Below are 25,188 nucleotides of genomic sequence, written 5' to 3'. Positions count from 1 at the left end.
AATAACGATATGATATCCAAAACAAAGACTACGATATGATATCCAAAACAAAAACTTGGTTGAACGAAAACTTCAAAATAAAGGACATAGGAGAATGATTGTATATATTAAAAATAAAAATAACTTGAAATAGAGACTCTAGAATCCTGAGTTTGAGTGAAGAACAATATATTGATTATATCCCAAAGAAATTCTGAATAAAATATTACAAACCTATTGAAACTCCATAACTAAAGGAGCTAAGCAGAAATGATTGTCCTGATGAATGACAAGAAAAATTAAATGTTTCATATACACACGCTATTGACAGTTTAATATATTTAATGATTTACACAAGACTGAACATAAGTTTTCCTATCGGTCTTGTGAATCGTTACCAAAGTAATCCAAGTTGGTCTCACTGACAAGTAGTTAAAAGAATTTTTTGATATATTAAAGGACTAAAAGACTGAAATTGTCATACCAAGCCGATGAATTAACTTTAGGACTGAACACGAGCCGAGTTGAACCCGAGCTCGGCTAGCTCGAACTCGGCTCGACTAAGTAAGAGTCGAGCTCGGCTCGGCTCGACTCGACTCGAGCTCGGCTCGACTCGACTCGAGCTCGACTCGACTCGAGCTCGGCTCGACTCGACTCGAGCTCGACTCGAGCTCGACAATAACTCGACTACAATAGCTCGAACTCGACTCGATAGTCATGAGTTGAGCTCGAACTCGACTCGATTAAGCTCGATAAACTCGTTTGTTCTTGAAGAGGTCACAGACGCAAGAACAACTCGTTTAAGCTCTATTAACTCGACACCATATATTAACATCATTTGACACCTACAAATGCTTCATAGTAGCAAATTTACAAGAACGTCTCACGTCTGTGGCCAGAACATCACCATAGTCCATAGGTCATGCCCAACTCGTCACGAGCCAGCATTGCCAAGGCAATCACCATAGCACATGGAGGTGGACACCATGATCCAACAGGAAGCAGATTGTAACCATCACCATCAAATTTTGACGATTGTAGGAAACTCAGGCACTTACAGATGCTTTATCAAATGTACTGAGGCCAACACCAATTGCAAAGACAAGAAGAGTAAGACCCTGTAAAAGGAAAACTGCAATTTATTATGTCTTACAGCTCTCATACCAACAAAGTGACAATGGGAGAAAATCCAAATGAATGCCAAGAGAATATAAAAGAGAAAGCATGCTAATTTCATGTCTGGTGCAATATGGCGTGACACTATGCACACGTTTACAGATTAGTCATATTTACAGACAAGGGAAACAGAGAATAAGGAGAGATCAGCCCCCTTTATGTTTGCTGTCAGATTTTAGAAACCGGAAATACTCCTGCTGGCTACTGCAACATCTCCCCACCGTTCACCGCATCAAAAGTGCACCTATAGAAGCTGTCACAAGGAAAGATCCAGGTAAACAGAGATTACATAAAAACAATGGCATATTTGTAGGATCACAGCACAGAAAAAAGAACGTCATGATAAGAGCACCACAACATTGGTATGTGATTCCAAAGATTAAAACCTTCTTGCTGGAAAAGACAATTTTTTTCTTAAGGCAACATATAGAAAGGAAAAGCTTTCATGCCTTTAACATGGCTAACAAAAGAATTTCCAAATGTCATGCACCAAAATATAGCATTAGGTAATAAATTTTTTTAACTTCCATGGTCCATGGACCTTGCCCTGAGATGCACATCCAACTCCTTCCTCACATTTCACCATGGACCCTTAATCGATATGCACATTTGAAGAAGCTTCTTCCATTAAAGTTATTTAATAGGGTATAGGTAAGCAGCTAGACAAGCAAAATTAGGAAGGAGAGAAGCATGAAATAGTCCGGAAAAAGAGGATGACATGCAACCCTTCACTTTGTCCATCTTGAAGACATACAAAATGATCATTTATTCAATCCTACGTTTAACATGTGGATGCATCCCACCTGTAGAATCACTCTGTACAGAGCATCACAAACACGAAAAACATATAGATCAAAACTAGCTAATCCTCAAAGAACATCACAGTTGTACGTATGACTATTCTAAATTCTAATACAAAGAAAAGCATGAAAGCCATCTAATATTAGAACTAGCTAATCCTGAAAAAACTTCATACTGTAGGTATCAATCTACGCAATACAAAGAATCATCCCCCCCCCCCAAAAAAAAAAAAAAATTGAAAGAAACAATGATCTCTTTCGGTGAAACATGAACAGTTAAGAATAAGCCGAATCTTACCTCCCATCCATGCCAACAACAATCACGGAATTTTGAGCACCAAATGCAACAAGAAAACGCGCGTCTTCTCGCAAATGAAACTGAGCACAAAGTCAAAACTAGGAAGTTTATCAGGTGCCTTGTAACTAATGTTAATAGCTAACATCAGGGGCATCAGGCATGAAAAATGGAACTGCTGGAAATAAACCTTGCAAATACAAAATGACAAAACGTTTGCATGATAAGGTGGTGGAGATACAACTGAAGACTGAACAGATATCATATTCAAAATTCTAACTTTCTACCTACACCAAGAGTCATCAAAAGAGTGCAAGAATGACCAAATGCAGCCCACAAGCATGAAGCAACATGATTTTTATTGCAGCAAATTGATAATAGATTGCAACTAGATGTCCAAGAATCCATGGACTTTTTTATCATGTTTAATTGGACTACAACCACAGAATTTCAAGCAATAGTACATTAGTTTGTTCATAAGTATGTAAAAATATGTGAACAAATGTTTTGAGAACCCTCTCTCCTCTCAACTCTCGAGGAACCAAAACTTGAAAATGAATCATCCCTTCCTCTAGCCACAATAACAGCCACCTCCTGAATAACATACAAAAAAAAGGCTATGCAACATTATTGCCAAATTTAAAATACTGCTTTTAAGAGGTAAAGGAAAGTTAAGAAACGGTATCACTAACTCGAATTCACATACTCACTTCATATAGAAGCTCTTCACACACATGAAATCATGAACATTGGACAGCAAAACAGAAAACTACAAGAGGCAACTGAAACAAAAACTAGAATCACATTAGATCAAGAAAAAGAAGAAAACTAAACAACGAAAAAAAAAAACATTACCAAGAGACAACTTGAATCATTCTAATGGTATATATTCACTTTATTCATCCTCAACCTGAAAGAAATACAAGTTGTCAATTAACAAATTATTCACAAAATAGTTAATGAATACAATTTCTTCAAAACATACTTACTTTTGTTAAAACTTCATGCATTGGATCACCATCATTCTTTACCCAATTACCCAAACAAACCAAAGCTTCAACTGTTTTTGGCATCAATGAACTACGACTATCATTAACAATTCGACCTCCTGTACTGAAAGCTTTTTCTGAAGCAACAGAAGTTATTGGAATTGACAACAGATCACGTGCCATTTGTGAAAGAATTCGATACTTAGATTCCTTATCCTTCCACCATTGCAAAATATTGAAAGAATCTTCATCACCATCATTATCATCATGTTTAATCAATCCATCCTCCAAATATGTGTCTATCTCAGATTTGATGACCTGAAAAGCAACATTCTCAGCTTTACCTAAGAACTTAAAAAATAGCTTTCTTCCACCACGTGGGGTGTCTCGACCTTGAATACTAGAGGAAGTAGTTGATGCAGTAAAAATATTGACATCCACTTAATTTTTTTGGATGTAACTTTCATAAACATCTTGTAAAGATTGTTTTATCATTTGCATTTGTTCTTCCCTTTCTTCTCTTGACTGGTAAATTCTTGAAAAGACAAATTCTGATAATGTGAGTTTCACGCGTGGATCTAATATGGATGCAATAATCATTAACAAGTTACAAGATTTCCAATATTTATCAAAATTCTCCTTCATTTTCACTGCCATTGCCTTCATAAACCCACCTTCATTTTCAACCTTTTCCTGCAATATTTCTTGAACTCTCCAAATTTCAAGAAAATATAAGTTTGCTGTTGCGTAAGATGACCCAGAAAATAAGGTGGATACATCATAAAAAACCTGAAGAAAATCACATATCACTGCTATTTTTTCCCAATCCTCAGGTCCAAGCAACCAAACAAAACCTAGGGCTTCCATGCTATATCTTGCAAAAGCATCTTTATATGCAAGAGCTGTTTCCAACATAAAATATGTTGAATTCCATCGAGTTGATACATCTAACACTAACTTCTTTGTCGTTGAAAGATCCAACTCTCTAGCTGCAGCTGCAAAACCATGGAGTCTTGAAGGTGACACTTTGATATATTTAACTGCATCTCTAATGCTAATGATTTCATCTTTAATGGCACTCAATCCATCTTGTACTATCAGATTCAAAATATGTGCACAACATCGCACATGAAAAAATTTACCTCCATAATACAAGCTGATGCCACTTTTTTTCATGTTCTCTTTTAATTTTCTAACAAGAACATCGTTTGATGAAGCGTTGTCAACTGTAATGGATATTATTATTTTTTTAATCTTCCACTCTTCAAGATGCTTAGCAATTACATTTGCTAAAACTAACCCAGTATGAGGTGGCTCAACTTCGGTAAAGTTGATGATACGTTGTTGCATATTCCACTCTTTATCAATGAAATGTGCTGTTAATGCCATATATCCAAATTGTTGGTTTGACGTCCACATATCTGTAGTCAAAGCAATCTTATCAACACCCTTCAAGACAAGAAGCAATTTTTTCTTTTCATCTTCATATAATTTCATAACATCTCTCTTAACTGTCGTTCTTGAAATTGGCACCCAATTAGAAAAACCAAGCCTAAGAAGGAATCTAAACCAACAATTATCCACTATGGAAAAAGCATGTTCTCCGGTTGCCACTAGTTTTGCAATTATCTCTCTTATTGCCTAAGCATCGATGTTGGAACCCATTTCCATAAGCTTCTTCGTGACATCTGAAGTATTCCCAGATTTAAAACTTAAAATCGTTTGCTTTTTGTTAGCAAAACGTGTCAAACATTTGTGTCTTCCCATTGATGATGTAGATCCTCCTGCACTTATCAAAAATAGTGTATAGAAGTACTTACATTTTCCTTTTTTGATACCATTTATGATGGCCTCGTCGAAATCATTCCATATTGATGAAGTCTTTGACCTTCATCTTTTTGCACCACTTATACGTACTTCAGGAGCATCTATTGAAACTCCTTCATTTTCAGTGTCTTGCAAATCCATAGGAGTTTCATTAGAGGAATGTACTCCGATTAGGACATCATCTGAACTTTGTGTCGAATCACATACTTGTTTGCCCTTATCAATGATATTTCTTCCTAAATTTGTCATTCTTCAAACTAGTGTTTTTCCCTCCTGCTCAAGCTATTCTCCTATTTGAACATGAAATTTAACAGAAACATATCACAATCTAAGGGAATACCAATAGGCAATAGAAGACATCCTTACAATTTAAGGGAATACCAAAAGAAGACATCCATATATATATATATATATATATATATATAGATATATATATATATATATATATATATATGTAGAGAGAGAGAGAGAGCTTGAACTAGACCAGGTCCAGATTATATGGCATAAACAGGTAGCACTACATATGTCATCCATATTTTAGACCATGATTATATGGCATAAACAGGCAGTTCTGTAACTTAGGAAAACTAAGATGATTCATCAAATATTGAAAAATAAAAACAGTAAACTTTTTACTGCTGAAATGTATCAGTTATGCAGCGACCTACAATATACCCTGTTTAATAACTGGAATGTATCGGTTGTCTGATCTTCGGTTGGACAGTAAATATTGGAGAAGAGCAATCACTCATTCTCAAAGCTGGTGCTTTTGTTCTAAGAAGGCTTGGACCTTGGAGAGCATGGTACAATGAAACTTACAATCTGCCTCTGAAAAGGAATTAAATTACGAAATTTCTTTCCCTTCCCTTGGCCATCATGGCTCTGAACATTATCCTGAATGACCCTTCCATGTCTAAATGAAAGCTTATGAAAGTGGAGTGCACAGCACATGCCATATAAACCGTGAACTCCAAAGCAAAAGCCACTGAGAACATAGGCAATACATGGAAATTTTGAGAATAAATCTAAAGGTGAGTAGTCAAAATGTCCTAACGTTGATAAATGCTCATGAAAGTGGAGTGCATAGCACAGGCCATATAAACCATGACCCTCCAAAGCAAAAGCCACTGAGAACGTAGGCAATACATGGGAATGATGAGAGTAAATCTAAAGGTGAGTAGTTAAAATGTCTTAATATTGATAAATGTAAAAAAAGTAACGCTTAAAGCCAGAACTGTGTGGAAGAAAAAACAGGGAACAAGAATATGAAGGTCAGAAAATCAAGAAAGTCTAATCCATGAAAAGCTTTGTGAATTAAAAGCCAACCATCCTTTTAGAGACAATCAACATGAGAATAACCTAGCATGAAAAAGTTCAGAAACTAAATGGTGCATCACACATCATATGATGAGCATATATCAGCACAAAGCACATGCTGTAGCCTTACATTAAGATTCAATATTAAGAAAACAAAGATTATAGAGAGGTTTCATTTAAACCTTTTTTTGGTAGTTCTTGCAAATCATAATATAGAAACCAGTGTTATCTGTATCTTACGATATGGGCACGATACAAAAAAGGCATGTATATCTTACCCGTATTACATATCTTACGATACAGCCCACATATCTTACGATACAGTTGAAAGAGCCATATCTTATGATACAGCTCTGTTTTCAAAAAAGGGTCTGATGCCCTTTTTTGTTGAGATGTTTTTAAAAGTTCATCTCTCCTGTCATTTTCAATGCTTCTTAACAATGCCCAGATACATTGCCGACCAAATGATATATACTAATGACAGATGAACTCTTTATCATGAGAGCTTGTTAGCAGAAATACTTATCAAAGTGTAAGCATCATTTCTCTGTTAGAACCAACAGATATATTACCTTGTTGCTCATGAAAAGCAATTCTTCACGACGGTCATTTTTACATGATATAACTTGCCCCCCAAAAAGAAGCACCTGAGTTCATTTACATTTGACAAAAGATGCATGGTCAATATATCAGGTGAACTCAATAATTTAATGTTCCAGTCATTTAGAACAAAGCATGTAGCTTGGGTAAATTTTTAAATAAATAAGTTGCAAAATAAACGCCAAACATCTGCCGTAAAATAAGCTGGAAGACCTTGACCATTGAACTGTCGTATAACAAACAGAACTAAGGCATAGGACATTTACCATCAAGCTGAGATAGTATCAGGAAATCAAATCTTAGCATTAAGCACCAATCAAGCACAAGGAGAGATAGCATTTGAGCTAGCATTTTGATCAACCACCGCATCATGCATATGTTCAACCCAATTGCCAAAGACATAAGAATAACATGAAACAAAACAAAAACAGAACAGTAGAGAGAATCATTTAATAAAGAATGGAATATAAATTATAAAGCAGATATCCAGGCTCTGTAAAGTATCATAGACTAGCAAGTATCAAAAGGGTAAAAATCTGTACTGACCAATCTGAATCGGAGGATGATACGACAAAGTAATATCTATACCATGTATGTAAGATTGTAAGGAGAAAGGAGCGGAAGAAATATTTGGTGGCATTTCCTTTTCGCAGAAAGGAGCGGAAGAAAGCTGAAAGCGAAGTTGTTTCACTGATTATAGTTGTATGACTCGGGAACTAATTGAAATATGCCATCTTCAATTTCACGTTTCACGAAAATCTAGCGATGTGTTTCGTGAAATCATGACTTTAAAGGAAAGTTCGACAAGGTAGACCTCAAAATCTGTTAGAACTCTGTCCCTAGATTCTGTTTTCGAGTGGAAAAAGGAAATGATGTTTTTACCACTCATTTGCCTACGGGGAAGAAGAGCACAAGCACGGCGGCAGCGGCAGCAGCGCAGAGCACGGGCCTCAGGCGGAGAAGAGAAGAGAAGTCGGACTGTTCGGTCGGAGACGACGGTCGATGGAGACTGGAGAGACCGAGAGAGAGAGGGAGAGTCGACGGAAAGAGGGAGAACGAAAAAAAGAAAGAAAAAAAGTAAGAAACCCTAACCTAAACGTTTTTTTTTTCCGCCTTAGGAAAGTGAGACAGCTGAAGCCTGAACCGGGACAGCTGAAGCCTATACCGGTTTTTAATCGAGCCGAGTCGAGCTTTAACGAGTCCTGTAGAGTGAACTCGAGCTCGACTCGTTTAACTAATGAAGCAGCTCGTTTAACTTACGAGTCGAGCTTAAACGAGTCGAGCTCGAGTAGCTCAACACGTTGTGCAGCCCTAATTAACTTTAGTTGGTCATACCGATGCAGATTTTGCTAGCTGTAAAAACGACAGTAAGTTCACATTTTGATACGTTTTTCGTTTTGGAGGCAGTGCAATAGCTTGGTCCTGTAAGAAATAAGGATGTGTTGCTCAGCACACATAAGAAGCAGAGTATGTAACATGTAATGTTGCAACTATCTTTACTGTATAGATAAATCGGTTTCTGAAAGATTTGAAATTAAATGTTAATCATGGACCAGTTCAATTATACTGTGATAATCAAGCAACGATATCACTTATGAAAAATAAAATTGTTAGCTCAAAGAGTAAACATATAATGGTGAAATACCATTATGTCCATGAAATAATTGAGAAAAATAAAATCTTAGTTTAATACATGCCTGGCAATAGGTCCCTTAATTAAGAGAATAACTAAAGATTTGCTTATAGCCTATATGAGACTAAGATATATTTAAAAAGTTATCATGAAAAACCATTGAATGGAAAACCAAACCTTGAACAAGATTACCTTGAACAAGATTCAAGTTAGGATAGACAAACCAATTATAGAAAACTACATAACTAAAAAAAAAAAAAAAAACTCACGCAAACTGAAGTGTCTCATGGCCAAGTGAGAGATTTCATCACGTAACTACAAGAAAGTCCACTTAAAGTTACGTCTCATGGCCAAGTGAGAGATTTCATCACGTAACTACAAGAAAGTCCACTTAAAGTTACCGGATTAAACTAAAAAAAATCTCTGTGATTACGATGTTGGGATTCGGAAATGATCTCTAGGGGTTAATCATGAAATTACCGTAGCCGGTGCCTCCCAAAAGCAAACCCATGAATAATATGCTTTTCCTTTTTTTTTCTTCTTCCTCTTCTTTCATTCAGTTCAGAATCAGTTGGTGTTGTTGCTGCCTCTTCACACAGGTTGGAGACGCCGCTGGTGAGCTTGCTGCGAGGACACAGGCGGTTCCGCTGCACCGACCATTCCATCAAGGAAGATGGCCGATGGGTCAGATGGATTGACAAACTAAAATGTGACAAACTAAAATGTGGTGGAAACAGTGAGGTACATTTCAAAATTGGAGAGTGACTTGGTGTCGGCACCTAAAAATGGTGGGTCTTTGTCTCCGTCTTACCACCGCATGCTTCCTAGCGCCAAGGGCTGGTGCAGAGGATGGAGCAATGGGCTTCTCCGCGGCGCGCAGCCTGCTCAATCCCACAAGGGGGAATATGGGTGAGATGGATTGACACGGTAAAAAGAGACGGGATTGGAAGAGTGGAAAGGGGCATAGCAGAAAAAGCAGAGTGAAAAGGGGCATAACAAAAAAAGCGACGCCGGCGACAGTGTAGGGGGGCGCAGGGGAGGCAAGCGTAGGGCCGAGCCGTGTGGTCACCGTCGACGAAATTTCAGGCATCGCCACCGCTGTTCGTCGTCGGGAAGTGTAGGGGCGAGCATTCGGGGAGCGCAGGGGAAGCGAGCGTTGGAGGGGAGTCACGAATGCCTCTGCTGTGTTTTCGAGAACCCAGGGGCTCCGGCGGGTGAACGAGTGTTTTGCTTAAATAAAACGCATCGTGGACAATCGATAAAACGGAATAGGACGGCCCGCAGCGCTTATATATAGTATACATATGTATTGTTTTTCTCAATGATAAATGATTTAATTAATTTATTAACAAGATCAATGCAGTCATCTAGCAAAACAAACAAGCCAAATGAAGGCCCATCATTAATCATTATAAAAAGTTGCTGATTCATGTGTTCCAGCTGATTGGTTTTGGTTTTTGAACCTTGTATTATATTGGCCAGAAACTTATTTGAAGGTGTTGATATGGGCAGAAGCCTTCATAAAGCTGCATGGGGTGGGGGGGCGCTATGAAGTTGAATCTAGCTAACTTTGCACAATGCAGCCCCGAATTGGGTATTTAACCATTCTTGTATGCGCATATACAAATCCCACGTGAAACTGAAAATGAAATGCATGTGGCAAGTTTTACTTTTTGACGTATGCATGTCGGCAGGCGTGTAATTTCTTTGATATCTCCCATTCCTTACCTATTCGAGCATTTAAATGTGGAGCACGAGCCTTGAGGACCGTCATGTTTCAGTTGAACAGTCTCATAGATTTTCATGTTAGAGTAGTTGGCTTTACTCAAGACGCTAGAACTCGGAGACAACTTGTGGTTTTGGATCTTTAACACTTGACATCTTCCTGTTGTAATAGTGTCTTACTTTTCTGTTTTAGACCCTTTTTCATAGCCGTGCAATTTACCCTGGTTGGTAACTAGGAAATTGTTATTGGTAATATTGTTACTTTATTTAATTCACGAAAATCTCGTTTTCTGCACATGAAGTGCCAGCATCATTCATATAAGTTAGATACACAATGTATTTAATTTAATCGGAGATTCTTTCTTCCTTGTTAATTTGTACTTTTCATGGGCACGGGGTTCCTTGTGTCAACTTTGTGATACTAACATTTATTCTCATCCTTTACATTTGGCACGACAGCTTAATATGTTCTGCTGAATAACAGTTTTATTTATACCATTCTTAAGGTCCATGTTACCAAGGTTGATCTGAAACTAGATTATTTTTACTTTTCTCAGTTGTTCCACTTATCTGCTTGGAGGATTGTCTATTATGGACTGATTAATGACATGCTACTGCCAAAAAAAAAAAAAAACTTTAATGTGTCTATAGCTTTGCTATTTATTGTGGTTGCAGACAATTGTTGAGATTGATTCTAACTTTGTCTTGCAATTTCTAATATTGTACAAGTAATACATTTCAAAAACAACAATATGCTATACCCTCCAAATTGCTTCTACTATATTTTGCGGTCTCCAATATTTTGTTGACTGTTCTTCTAGATCCTTTTCATGAGGTGGAGCAGATGAGAAGAGAAAAAAGAGGTCAGTGAAAAATATAGTATTTATTTCAAAATAATTTTACTACCACAAAGGTGTGAAGGTTTAGTTCCTGATTTAGTTCCTGTTCTAGTTAAGTGTAGAATTTCTCTAGTTCAACAAGTGCTGCTGAATTTCCTTAGTAGCGGGTCCAAACGAACCTCTGAGGTGCATATGAGAATTCTGCTTCGACATAATCTAATAATGAAGAGAACTTTCTTCAAGATGGCCAGCCTGTTTTCCCAGTAAAATCAAATGAGCCACCTTACTTATTGTAGATGAAAGAGTCTTCTTTCATGGAATCTCTAGCCATTCAGGTAGGATTGGAGTGTACCATACTGCTTTCTATAGTGCGCCCGCACAATATGGATCAATCGGTAAGCTAGTTTTTGACATTTTCAATTAGTACATGATAGGAGCTGTTTCGGATTGTACAAGTTGTACTTGCAGTTTTCTTCTTTTGGTTTTTTAAAGCTTGTTCTTCCAGACTATGGGGAACCTGTGGTAAAGTTGCACGGAAGAAAGAAAATGTTACAAACTTAGTTCCCAGTTCGTCATCATCTTTACCTGGTATGTGTAGGAAGCAGCAATTGGAGACTCAATTCTGCGAGGTGACTTTTATGCCTATGTTGTTCAAAATGCTGGTGCTCGAAGGGCCTTTTTCTAATCTTTGTATAATTTTTGAATATGTAAGCAATATTTTTTTGGATAACACAAAGTCTAATTCCTATGTTAAGAGTCTCTATCTGTCGGTTTGGAAAACAGTTCCTAAATGTGTTAAATAGGAATTAATGTGTTAAATAACTACTAGGAACAGAAAACAGGTCCTATATGAAACCTGTCATATCAATTTAAGCAGCATGATTTCAAAGTTGTTCTAATAATTTTCTTGTTAGGAATAGTAAATAATTGTTCCGAAAGGTAAGAAAGAACGGGCGTCCGTTGCTAATTACTTTCAGGAACAGTCACCTATACCTTTTCGTAACAATTTTTCTACCATATATTTGCTATTGTGAAACAAAGACAACCCCCCACCCAATGCTTGCTTTGCCCTGAAATAATGATTGCGTTAATGGGCAGAGGTTTGCTCAATGTTTCTAGCTCTGCTCCACATTGGATGGGGATTTGCCAGATGTCCCTAGAGGTTGTAACTCGAGAGATGATGACTGATAGGCTCATGCCTATAACATGAACCTCGCTCCTCGGTTGCTGTTTGCTTTGCTTGCCCTAAACCCTAAACTGTAAACCTTGCTACTCATTGTCATCAGATTTGCTAGACATCACTCCCAAACTGTGCTTTTTGGGGTCCTCATTCAATCGATTTTGCTATACATTGCAATCTTTTTGCTGTTCGTTGGCAGCAGATAGGGAATCTCCCACAACTGAATGGCCAGTTTTTCACCATCCACTGCCAACCCTGTAGGGGCCGGCTCTTTGCTACTTGCTGTTGTATTTTTGCTAGCTATTGACAGCAGAAACTGCTCTTTGTCCCATGTGCCCGAGGCACTGGCATCCTATCCTCTCCATACATCTTGCTAGCGGAGGCGTCGCTACGAATTTTGATGTTTGGTAGCTTTAGCATCAGACTCTGCTTCTTCGATAGCTCACCGACTGATGTTTTGCTAGCTTTTGGGATGCTTAAACTTTGTATCTCCTCCTCATTGTCTGATGGTAATTGAGGATACTTCTTTTGTTTGCATTTCATCCTCGTCTATGAGATTCTTTAAGTAACTTTGTACCCTGTCTTGCCCTCTAATGTATCAACAATGAACTCCGTCGTCTCCATGAGTGGTTCAATCATCACCTTCTGCAGCGCTTGCTACTGATCCTTTGGTACCCGTTGAATCTCCTTGTATCCACCATTGCATCCAACCTACAAAAAATGAATTGAAGTGTTAGATTGACAACCCTATCGAAAACCCTAAAGAGAGAAACTGAAGAAGGGGCAAATCAGGCAATATAACTCACTGAAAAATTGTTCACGACATTCTTGCCAGAAATATTTCACCTCGTCTTCTATTCCTCACATTGTTCTTCTGTGACCACTTCTATACGAGACGCTTCTGTATAGCTGTATACGCAACCAGATGAAAGCGTTGAGTCTGTCACAGTTCGCTTGACCACTTTAAGATGTTGAGCATATCTAGTTGTCGTTCAGCCAAGGAGATCTGGTCTGTCTTGGTCGACCAACCAAATGAGGTAAAACTTCCACTATCTTTTCTCTCTTGTGATAAGGCGTGAGTCTAGTTCAATCAAATTCTCTGTGTGCTATCCTCTATTTCACATATGCAACCAATTGAACCTCTTATTTTAGTTTAGCCTAACTTAGTTTTTAAGGTAGTCTATATTCAGTGGGGCAAAACGTGTTTATAGATTTTGTCACATGTTAAAATAAGAGGTGGATAACGATTTTGACTTGTTTTAAAACCTGATTGGGGCCAAATGTTGGATGGCATTTGAAATTCAAGTTGGTTCAGGAATTGGTGCGGCCATATTGGACCTGGTTTCATTGGACGTGTAGTACATCTGTTGGAGTCGGTTTTCACATCTCTGATCTGGTCCGATCTGTTTTCAGTAAATTTGTTCTCGTTTGTGCTTTTCCTATTAGTGGTCAGATAGGTTGTGAGCGTGATGATCATTGAGAGCTGTTTGTATATTTCATCTAATGTATTTGTTGTGAAACTTGAGATATGTGCATGTTTTGAACGAATCAGGTTCAGAATAAGAATAGTATGAACCCTTTACCTCTGGATCTGATCCAGCTGAGTACAATGTTGGCATGCCTAAGTTAAGATCTGCAAATTTGGGTTCCGATATAAGTATGGGTGTGCGTGTAACGTTACGAACTTCTGGGCAGGTCGGGTCGGATCAGGGTCCAAACCCGGACCCGAGCTCCACGCGAAGAGGAGCCCGACGCCCCTTCTCTCGCGTCTTCTCCCTCGACCTTACCTCATCTCCCTCATCCCGCTGGGTTGCACACAACACAGAGAAGAAGGAGGCGGAAGAGATGGCAGCAGCGGAGAAGGTGAAGGGCGACGGCGGTGGTGGCGCGTAGGTAAGCCACTGATTCCCCTCTCTTCTTTCTTCTCCTCCTCCCTCTTTCGCTGTTTTCCTTTTCTGATGCCTCTCCCTCAGTCCAATAGGCGATAGGATTCAGACCCATCAAAGGTAGGCCCGATTGCTCTTCGTTGAATGCCCCTCTTTCTCTCGTGCTCCTTACTCGCATCTCTCTCTCTCTCTCTGCGGTCTCTCTTACTCTCTCCGTCCGTCTCTTCCCTATGTGTCATCGTTCTCTCTCCCTGCTCACTCTCGCGTCTCTTTGGTCACGCCTTCCTCTACATTCTCTCTCACTCTCTCTTTGCCCACGCCCTCTGCTCGAGCCCTCTCCCTCAACCAAACAGTCCCTTGCGTCTTTCCTTCTCTCTTGCGCCAGACGCTTCTCTCTCACCCGAACCCTTGGTTCCCCCTCTCTCACTCGTCTTCAGCCTCCCACACAGCTATTGTGGGCCACTTCTAGCAACAAACCCCTCTTTTAAACCTCCCTTTTCGCTGATTTTGATTCTCATGTGGCTGTTGGATTGGATTGCAGTTGGGGACGCGTTCTTCCCTCATAACAGTGACTAGAAGGCATTAGTGGTGGCGGCATTGCATGGTTTTTGCCATTTGAGGATCGTTGAATGCTTGAGGTGGCTGCCGGAAGCAGCGCAACAGTTCAGACTCTTTGATTGGGGTGAGCGACATCTAACCGAGCCTAGATTGTTGTAAATTTTCTGTTGGAGTACGTACAATTATTGTTTGAGCATGCTAGAATTAAGAATTGATGATTTAGAAGGCATGCTAGAGATGTCGCTATTTTGGGGAAGGTCTAGGACTCAAGTGGATGGACGATGATCCATATCTACAATGATCTTATAAGCATGATAGGTTGATTTTCGAAGCAATTAGGATGCATGGTAGAGATTGTATTGTTGTGGAGAACGTTAGAATCGTTTTGGTGAGCTTGGAGAAATATGCTTCTATTGATGTGCATATATGTTGTATGTTGAGAATCTTATGGTGGGAAAGACACCTCAACTAAGGAAAACAAGTGAGAATCATACATGTGATAAGTCGAATACAAGTTTTGAGTTCTAATCGTTGGCGGCAACTTCGTGGGTTGGGTAGAGACCCTTTTTGGAGGGTTTCGTGGGTCGACACCCATTTGAGGCGAAGACATGCCTCGATGATGGTATTTTCAGATTTGTATCGATTGTAAGCGAAACGAGTAAAGAACTTACCATTTGGCGTGCGGCAGGTATGGCGACATTCCAGGCAAATCCCTGCCTGGGCAAATGTGTGAATGTGTGTTCCTAGGGTCATGGGATTCTATGATTTGTGATGTGAACTGATTGATTGTTTTGAGATTGAATGTGTGTATGCATGTACATAAATTGATATATGATATGAAGGGTTTTGAAAGGCTATTAGTAATTGTTTTGAAAATGTTACGTCTTTGCATGTGCATGCTAGAATTGATAACTGTTTAGGACAGATGAGGTGGGGTATCGAGTCGAGTGTCTCCTCGACCCCAATTATGCATTAAAAAGCATCCTAGAATGATAATTGTCTAGGACAGATACGAGCCAATCACAGATCGAGACTACTCTCCATGGTTTGGCCAAGTTTTGAAAGGTGTGATTGATGTGTGTGATTGTGAATGATTTGTCATGTGACAAGTTCTGTTTTGGAAAGCTATTAGAAGCTTGTTTTGAAAACTGTTATGCATTTGCATGTGCATGCTAGAATTGATAACTGCTTAGGACAGATGAGGTGGGTATCGAGTCGAGTGTCTCCTCGACCCCGATTGTGCATTAGAGAGTATCATAGAATGATAATTGCATAGGACAGATACGAGCCATCACTGATCGAGACTACTCTCCGGGATTTGGCCAAGTTTTGAAAGATCTGATTGATGTGTTCGATAAGATGTGAATTTTTATGAATGTGAATGTGGTGAATTGTTGCATATGTATTGCCGTGGGCAATAATGCAATTGATTGGAATTGGAGGGTAGTTGTATCCGTATTGTATGACGGCTAGCTATGACTGTTAATGTTATGTGTAGACCTCGTGGGGAGGCAATTGGAGGTGTGGGTGCACTCGTGAAGTGAACCAACCTCATGAGCTAGCCGGTCATTTTGTGATTGTACAATTATAATGATAATAATGAAAGAATAAGAGATGAGAGGCCAGTGGGTTGTGGCATTGTGTTTGGGAGACGTCCCGCTTTCGCCACTGGCCTGTTCGGAGCGCAGGCGGTGCAAGGCCCCAGGGTACTGTTGTGTGTTGTGCTTAGAGCGTGGGCTCCCGCCTTCCCAACCTGGGTGTTCTAGGGAAGGCTGAGTATCTCTACTTGGAATTCACACATCCATAGATGAGTGCTCTACCGCTGCAGTAGATGAATGGATCCATACCGTTATGGGCCACCACGGGGGTTGTCTCTCGGCTATGGGCCACCCATGGTGTGCACGTGCCTGTGTTTGCACCCACAGGAACTGTCAATTCACTAAAGTGAATGAAAATGAATGTATGTGAATGAAATGTGTGTGAACGAACGTATGTGATTGATGGACATGTGAATGCTATGATTCAAATGAAATGTTTAAGCATGCCTTGCATGTGATTGAGATTGTGTTTCTGTGGCCCTTGAGGGGTCTTTCATGTCGTGGTATATGTTAGGAGTTTCCTTGGCAAATGATGTGCCTATGCCCTGACACGACATGACGATAGATTGTTTTTATGATTGTTCTTAGATTTGAGCCCTACCTAAGAGGGTTTGAGATTTTCCTGGCTTGTTGCCATACTGCGAAGGCTAAGCCTTCAGTTATTTCTTTTTCAGGTTTTGGCAGACCCGTGGCAGCAGGTTGATTAGATGACTTCACTCACATCCTTCTAGAGAGGTTTTGGGTCTTTGATAGTGCCGGCGCGTCATGGTTTGGTCTCTTTGATGTCTTATTTTTGTTAGGCATCAAAGTTGTTGTTTGGGGTATTTTTGTCATACACTTAGATGTGACTTTGTATGAATTGAAATTGTTATATAAATGAGAGTTGCCCCATTGTTTGGAATGACATAGCTCCCTTTGTGAAATGTTGTGTCGTCATACTTCAATGCTTTATGTTTATAAAAAAAAAAAATTGTTTGAGGGTCAAAAGGTTGGGGTGTGACAGTGCGTGCATTTGTGTATGTGGATCTGCAGAATATGTTGCTAAATAGTTGATTCAATTATTTTTTACAAGCCATCAGCTTTGTTTTTAAAGATCATTGAACAACTTGTGTTGGTCCAACAAAAGGTGTTTTCGGCGTGCGAGGCCCTCATATTCTAGTTTAGGGTGAATCCCATATGTGTTGGTGGGTTCATGTCTGGCTGTTAGTTTGCCAATGTACTGTGATTTAAGAGAATACATATAAAACTAGAATGTAGTCTATATAGCATAACAATATATATTGTTCATTAAAAGTAAACACTACCCTGAGGTTTTGTGGATACTGTTTCTTAAGCGTGTCATACTCTTCTACCTCTAATCAGGAGGTTAGGGAGACCTTGTCTATAAATGAAGACCCAGTGATAAAATTAAAGGGATGTTGAGTGATTCATTGCCCCATTCACTGATTGAATGAATAAGGAAGGAGTGTTATTGATTCATTTGAATGTTAATAAACGTTGCCTTTATTTTTGGCAACTCCTCATCTCTTAATGTCTTTAGCCTCCGCTGTATATAGTAGAGCACGAATTGTAATTCAATTTTTGAATAAGCAAGATTGATCACTCTCCCCGTGGATGTAGGCTACAATAGCCGAACCACGTAAAATGTCTTCTCTTCTTCTCTCTTAGCTCTGTTCAAACTGTGTTTTATTTCAATTCTTCATGGTATCAGAGCCGTAAACCTTCATCCTAAGGTAGAAAATCATCTCCAAGCAGCAGGAAGGGGGAGCAACACACAATAATGAACAACACACTATCTTACAAGGCAGTGACGGATCTTTGCACAGACTTGTCTGCACGAGCAAGTAATCCCAATCTTGATTCCTTAGTGGAAAATCTAAACTCAAATACATTGATGGTACCACAAAGAGACCACCACTCAATGATCTGAAATATAGTGAGTGGCGAACAACCAACGACACAGTTGCGTCTTGGCTCATCAATTCGATGGAGCCTAAGATAGCAGCATGTTTTTAATTTTCTAGACACCACAGAGGAGGTGTGGCAAGCCACCAAAGATCTTTATGGCGAACAATATAATATTGCTCGTATGTATCAACTATCTCAAACAAAAGGAAGTCTAAAAAAGGGGACTGCTCCTATTAATGAATATATTGGCACCTTCAAAGGAATTTGGGATGAGATAGATGTTCATACTCTTTTGACTACCAATCTTTCTATAGCCAAGAAGCAACGTGAACAAGAGCGCATATTTGAAATTCTTGCTGGACTTCCAAATGACTACGAGAATCTTCGTAGTCAAATTCTCATGACACATGAGCTACCTTCGCTAAGTTCAGTTTATGTCCTTCTTATACCAGAAGAGTTAAGAAGAAAAACTATGGGCACTTTGAACTTCAGTGATCAAGATGTGTCAAATGATGAAAGGTGGCCTTTGCTATGAACTCTCATGGTACAAATAGCAGAAATTTAAGGAGTAAACATGATGAAGGCAAAAATCTTAAATGCTGACATTGTAAAAAAATTGGCCATTCATGTGATACATGCTAGTTCATCCATGGAAAGCCTGACAGAGGCAAGAAGCAACGTGAACAAGAGCGCATATTTGAAATTCTTGCTGGACTTCCAAATGACTACGAGAATCTTCGTAGTCAAATTCTCATGACACATGAGCTACCTTCGCTAAGTTCAGTTTGTGCCCTTCTTATACCAGAAGAGTTAAGAAGAAAAACTATGGGCACTTTGAACTTCAGCGATCAAGATGTGTCAAATGATGAAAGGTGACCTTTGCTATGAACTCTCATGGTACAAATAGCAGAAATTTAAGGAGTAAACATGATGAAGGCAAAAATCTTAAATGCTGACATTGTAAAAAAATTGGCCATTCATGTGATACATGCTGGTTCATCCGTGGAAAGCCTGACAGAGGCAAGAAGCAACGTGAACAAGAGCGCATATTTGAAATTCTTGTTGGACTTCCACAAGACTACGAGAATCTTCGTAGTCAAATTCTCACGACACATGAGCTACCTTCGCTAAGTTCAGTTTGTGCCCTTCTTATACCAGAAGAGTTAAGAAGAAAAACTGTGGGCACTTTGAACTTCAGCGATCAAGATGTGTCAAATGATGAAAGGTGGCCTTTGCTATGAACTCTCATGGTACAAATAGCAGAAATTTAAGGAGTAAACATGATGAAGGCAAAAATCTTAAATGCTGACATTGTAAAAAAATTGGCCATTCATGTGATACATGCTGGTTCATCCATGGAAAGCCTGACAAAGGTATAAGTCATACCTCCAAGACCACTTCAAATGGGAGGTTTAAGAAGGAGAACAATTTCAGTGGGAACATCAAGAAGGAGAACAATCAGACCAGCCTTATGACTTCTTCGTTAGGCAAGCACATCACATTGGACTCTTGCTGAAATGATAAAGGAACTCCAAGTTGAAAAAACTGCAGGTATCTCCATCAACATCTCTGATCATGCTAAAGGTATGACCTACATCTCTTGTCTTGATTCTAACTCTCATTGGATAGTCAACTCAGAAGCCACCGATCACATGGCTAACTAGTCCACTCATCTCTAGTTCCCTCACTCTATTAACGGCATTGGACCTGTTGCTGAGCCAACGGAGCACCCATCGCTATCAAAGGAAAAGGAGGAATAGATTTTTTTAACAAAATTATACTAGTGAGATTCTTGTTAGGCCATAACTTAAGTTTAATCTATTATCGATAGCAAAAAATACCAAAGAATTATATTGCAATGTGGTTTTTTCTGCTATTAACGTTGTATTTCAGGATCAAAAGACTCAGACGATGATTGGTGAGGGACGCCTAGTGAATGGACTCTACCAAATTAAAGCTCATGATCAAGCTTTGAGTGTGACGTCCTTGAATGAGGGAGAGATTTGGCATCAACGGATGGGTCATCCATCTTCTCGAACGTTAAATTATATTTTTTCGAAGTATTATTTTGATAATCATAAATGTGATATTTGCAAGTTTGCTAGAATTACCAGACCAAAGTTCTCTTTATTAGATTCAATTAGTGAACAACCATTTGATCTTATTCACTTTGATATTTGGGGCCCTACGCCTGTAGATCCTTTGGATGAATTTAGATATTATATTATGTTTATTGATGATTTTTTCAGATCTACTTGGGTTTATTTTATGAAAAACAAATATGAAGCTCTCTCTCATTTTCAATTTTTTTATAAGATGATTGAAGTTCAATACAACTGCAAAATAAAATGCTTCAGGTCTGATAATAGTACTGAGTTCAAAACTCTAGTTTTAAAATCTTCTTAGATGATCATGGTATACAACATCAAACATCGTGTGTTGACACACTTCAAAAAAATGGCGTGTCTGAAAGAAAGAATAGACATCTATTAGAAGTTGTTAGAAGCATGTTAATTGAAATGAATGTACCTAAAAATTATTGGAAATATGCTATCTCTTCTGCTTGCTACGTGATCAATAGAACTCCTAGTAAGCATCTTAATTATGATAGTTCTATTGGTAAACTTACGGGGCATGAACCAAAACTTGATCATTTGCGTGGGTTTGGTTGTGTGGTTTATGTGTGGCTGCATTATGCAAAAAAAGACAAACTAAGTCATTGCTCAACCAAATGCATTTTCGTCGGCTACAATGCACAAAGCAAAGGGTATGTATGTTTTGATCCCATTTCTAAGAAAATCCATATATCATGTGATGTTCATTTCAATGAGAAACAACCCTACTTTGGGGTCAATGATTGTGATATAGGACAGGGGGAGTCTAGATCTCCTAATTTGCATGATCTTGATTATTTATTTTTTACCATAAGTGATGAGCAGGTCACTAGAGAAAATCTTCAAGTAACTGAAAGTCGCACAGAAAATCAAGGACCAGTTACTAACACCGATGGTGATGAATCCTCCAACCGGGAACTTAGAAGATTTGAGAAAACTCGAAAACTGCCCTCTCATCTAGCCGAATATGAGACATATTCCTGCAGCCACTATCCCATCAGCAATTTTGTTTCTTACAATAAGATTTCTGCTCAACACGTCAACTTCATAAAGAGCCTTGATAAAATTCGTGAGCCTCAAAATTTTCAAGAAGATGAGAAGGACTCAAATTAGAGAAAGACAATGGATGAAAAATTAAAGGCCCTGAAACACAACAAGACTTGGGAGATAGTTACAAAACCAAAAGACACAAGCGTTGTTGGTTGCAAATGGCACTATAGAGTCAAATACAAGATGACGGCTCACTAGAAAGATACAAAGCATGTCTAGTAGCCAAGGGATTTACTCAAACAAAGGGACTTGACTATGACGAAACCTTTGCTTCTGTGGCAAAAATGAACACCATGAGGATTCTCTTATCTTTGGCTTGTAACATGAACTGGGGCATGCCTTCTTGTAAGGTGAACTTAGTGAAGAAATTTGCATGGCACTTCTTCCTGGGCATCCAGACGAATGGAAAAATTATATATGCAAACTCAACAAAGCTATCTATGGTCTGAAACAACCTCCAGAGCGTGTACCTGAAATTAAGAAATTAAGCTTGACCTTGAAAAACTTTGGATATTGCTGATGTTACTCTGACAACATGCTCTTCATAAAGAAACACAATGAACTCACCACTATCGTGTTGATTTATGTGGATGATATAGTAGTGACAGGTGATGATGTTGAAGGCATACACAATCTCAAATACTACCTGAGAACCACATTTGAGATAAAAAATTTGAGAAAACTTAAGTACTTTCTCGGAATTGAGATAGCCCAATCACACAGAGGCATCATTCTTTGTCAAAGAAAATATGCACTTGACATATTAAAAGAGACTGGGAAGATGGATGCTCATCCAACCGACACTCCGTTTGAAACAAATCTCAAGTTGGGGCCATGTGAGGATGAACCAAAGGTCAACATGGAAGTATTTCAACGTCTAGTTGGTAAGCTCATTTATTTATCAGTCACTAGACCTGATATTTCATTTGTTGTGAATGTGATTAGCAGGTACATGCAAAGCCCAAGAGAGTCACACATGAGGGCTGAAGATCGCATTCTTCGACACATCAAAGGCTCTCCAGGACAAAGACTTTAGTAGAAAAGGAATCAAAACTTAGACATAGTAGCTTTCACAGATGCAGACTGGGCTGGAGACATCGGCGACAGAAAATCAACTACAGGATATTGTGTTTTTGTCGATGGTAATTTAGTAGCATGAAAATGCAAGAAACAAAAAGTAGTAACCAGATTCAGTGCCGAAGCAGAATATCGAGCCATGGCCGTAGGAACTAGTGAACTCATATGGACTGAGAACGTGATTGAAGAACTGAGTCTTGAAGTTTCAAAGCCTATGTACATGTTTTGTGATAATCAAGCTGCCATCTATATTTCGACCAATCCAGTCTTTCATGAAAGGACCAAGCACATCGAGATTGATTGTCACTATGTCAAAGAAAATATTGAATAACTCTTCACATAAGTGGAGTTGAACAAGTTGCAAGTGTCTTAACTAAATGAGTCACTAAAGCAAAACTCCAATTAGCAACCGACAAGTGGGGATGTCATAACATCTACTCCCCACTTGAGGGGTAGTGATAAAGTTAAAGGGATGTTGAGTGATCTATTGCCCCATTCGTTGATTGAAAGAATAAGGAAGGAGCATTATTGATTCATTTGAACGTTAATAAACGATCCCTTTATTTTTGGCAACTCCTACTCTCTTAACATCTTTAGCCTCTGTTGTATATAGTAGAGCACGAATTGTAATTCAATTTTTGAATAAGCAAGATTGATCACTCTCCACGTGGACGTAGGCTACAATTAGCCGAACCACATAAAATGTCTTATCTTCTTCTCTCTTAGCTCTGTTCAAACTATGTTTTATTTCAATTCTTCACCCAGGGTGGGATTTATGTGTGAACTTCGCTTGAGAGTATGGTATAACATGTGTTAGTTGGCGTAACATGCTTGTGCTCTCAAAACCAGGGCAGATTTTTATTGTGCTATCCAAGATCATCGAAACTAAAGATTTTGTGACTCCATCCCTTGGTTTTTCTCAAACAAAGAGACACCACAGAGAGTGCGAAAGATGTCTGAGTTATGCCGTATGTTACGTAGTCAGGTGTAATTGGACATGATAGTTGACCATATGATTGTTTTATAAAACCTCACATAGATGTATTTGTATTCTTTTTGTTGTGTAGAACATTTACAATGAAGATATTAACTTTTTTTCAAAATTACCAGTATTTCTGGTGGCAAAAACCGAGTACTGCACCCGCAAGACGGACACGGTGGGAGTTTGGTGGATCAACTGATAGATTAACTGACTTAGGTAAACTCATTTTGTAAATTATGGAGTAATTACCACAATTGGTTTTATCAAGACTAGTTTTTACCTTATCTTTTTTAACCGGTGACATCCCACGGGCAGCATAATGTGTTCACGCTTTAATTAAAATCATTCTTATTCTTTTCAAGTAGGTTCTTTAAAAAAAAAAAGGCATTAGGGAGAAATTTACAGTGGACACTTTACGGCATCTATGAACTTGTCAATAGTAATGAAGTAGATGGTTGACGCTTGTAGTTTTGTATGAGTCAAGGACTTTAGAAAACCAATGTTATATTCTAAATCACTTTCCCATACAACCGGTTTATTTAAAACATATGTACGTGTAAGGCCCAGGAAGTTCGATGAACCAACTCTCTAGGAAGCACCGCTCATTCAACGCATCAACAATGCCAACAATAGAAACTTCACAACTGCCGATCAAAAGAACAGGAAAAGGAAAAGAAAAAAACACTTGGCAAAACCGCCCAGTGAAGGCCATAGTTGAATTATCGAATGAGAGATTGATAACTTGTACTCCAAGGCCTTCTGAAATAAAGAGGCTTAAGAACACAAGGAATAAAGCCCAAACAAAGGACGACGAAGATGAAGTCTTACCAAACACGGCCATCTTGAGCCAGAAAACCCAAGTGAGAACGACAGCCTTAACTCGAGGCTCATAGTGAAAGCCGAAAGTTATTTCCAAAAGATGAAATGCCGACGCTGAATCAAGAAAATTTTCTAAAGCTCCATTAAAATTTTCTATGCAATTGGAGAGAAACACGTTTGAAGCCAGAGTTTTAAAACATTGTCAATTACTTGGATGAAAATTACCAACCACACTTTTCTCCTACTGCTGCCACAAAAACCAATGAGAACGAGCATGCAGCGTTGCTAGAATAGACATTATGAAGTCATACATCCTACCCGTGCCACAGTGAAGAACTTGTTCGAAACCCAAAGCGCATCTTTGGTAAGAAACAAAGGGGCTACCAAATCTCCTCCTCGGTTACTTTAAGCCATCGTCCTTAGAAATACTGGATCAAGAACTTGGTTTCACACCCTCATCAACACAGAAAAAAGCAGGCCACAACATTCAACGACATGCTGCTATCCTTGTCAGGCAGTAATTTTGTGGTACAGTTAAATTGTCCTCTGCCGTCTCGCGAAGTCCTTGACACTGGACCCCATGGATGCAGCCAAGCCCTGTGGATCTTCCATTTGCCATAATACGGAACCCATGGTTCAGAATAGCTGACACACCCCTGAGGTATTTTCTCTCCATGCGACAATGCCGACTTCATTATGCCACAAAGATTGTTAAATTCCCAAACATTTCTTTTCAAAAAGTGCATTAATGTGTCCTTTCAAGAGAGCATCAACAAGACACTTTAGTTGGCATGCACATTTCGTAACCCTGGTACAGCCAGGCACACAAACAAATA

General features: G+C 38.9%; 1 protein-coding gene across 10 annotated transcripts; it reads right to left on the bottom strand.

Moving 5' to 3' along the window:
• Positions 1–1,100: 1,100 nt before the first annotated feature.
• Positions 1,101–9,861, bottom strand: LOC116252530 (zinc finger BED domain-containing protein RICESLEEPER 2-like). 10 transcript variants are annotated; one of them, XR_007573177.1, is made up of 9 exons: positions 9,614–9,861; positions 9,362–9,497; positions 9,097–9,263; positions 6,956–7,030; positions 3,240–3,557; positions 3,106–3,160; positions 2,961–3,032; positions 2,254–2,844; positions 1,101–1,408 (listed from the first exon to the last, which is right to left on the bottom strand). XR_007573177.1 is itself a non-coding variant. In XM_031626851.2 (9 exons), the coding sequence occupies exon 5, from the start codon at positions 4,734–4,736 to the stop codon at positions 3,681–3,683; it is 1,056 nt and encodes a 351-aa protein (XP_031482711.1). In that variant the 5' UTR covers positions 4,737–5,356; positions 6,956–7,030; positions 9,097–9,263; positions 9,362–9,497; positions 9,614–9,861; the 3' UTR covers positions 1,101–1,408; positions 2,254–2,867; positions 2,961–3,032; positions 3,106–3,160; positions 3,240–3,680. The 10 variants fall into 10 exon arrangements, 8 of the variants coding, with proteins under 8 accessions (XP_031482711.1, XP_031482708.1, XP_049933309.1 ...); XM_031626851.2 differs by having other exon boundaries at positions 2,254–2,867; positions 3,240–5,356; XM_031626848.2 differs by having other exon boundaries at positions 3,240–5,356.
• Between the last annotated feature and the right edge of the window lie 15,327 nt (positions 9,862–25,188).

The sequence above is a fragment of the Nymphaea colorata genome, chromosome 4, assembly GCF_008831285.2.
Source record: "Nymphaea colorata isolate Beijing-Zhang1983 chromosome 4, ASM883128v2, whole genome shotgun sequence".
NCBI lineage: Eukaryota > Viridiplantae > Streptophyta > Magnoliopsida > Nymphaeales > Nymphaeaceae > Nymphaea > Nymphaea colorata.
Note: the sequence above shows the minus strand (reverse complement) of the source record. Positions and strands in the feature narration are given on the sequence as shown.

What these genes read in the sequence shown, in the direction of transcription:
- LOC116252530 (XM_031626849.2), bottom strand. Translation starts at nt 4,736, where the DNA reads ATGAAATTATATGAAGATGAAAAGAAAAAATTGCTTCTTGTCTTGAAG.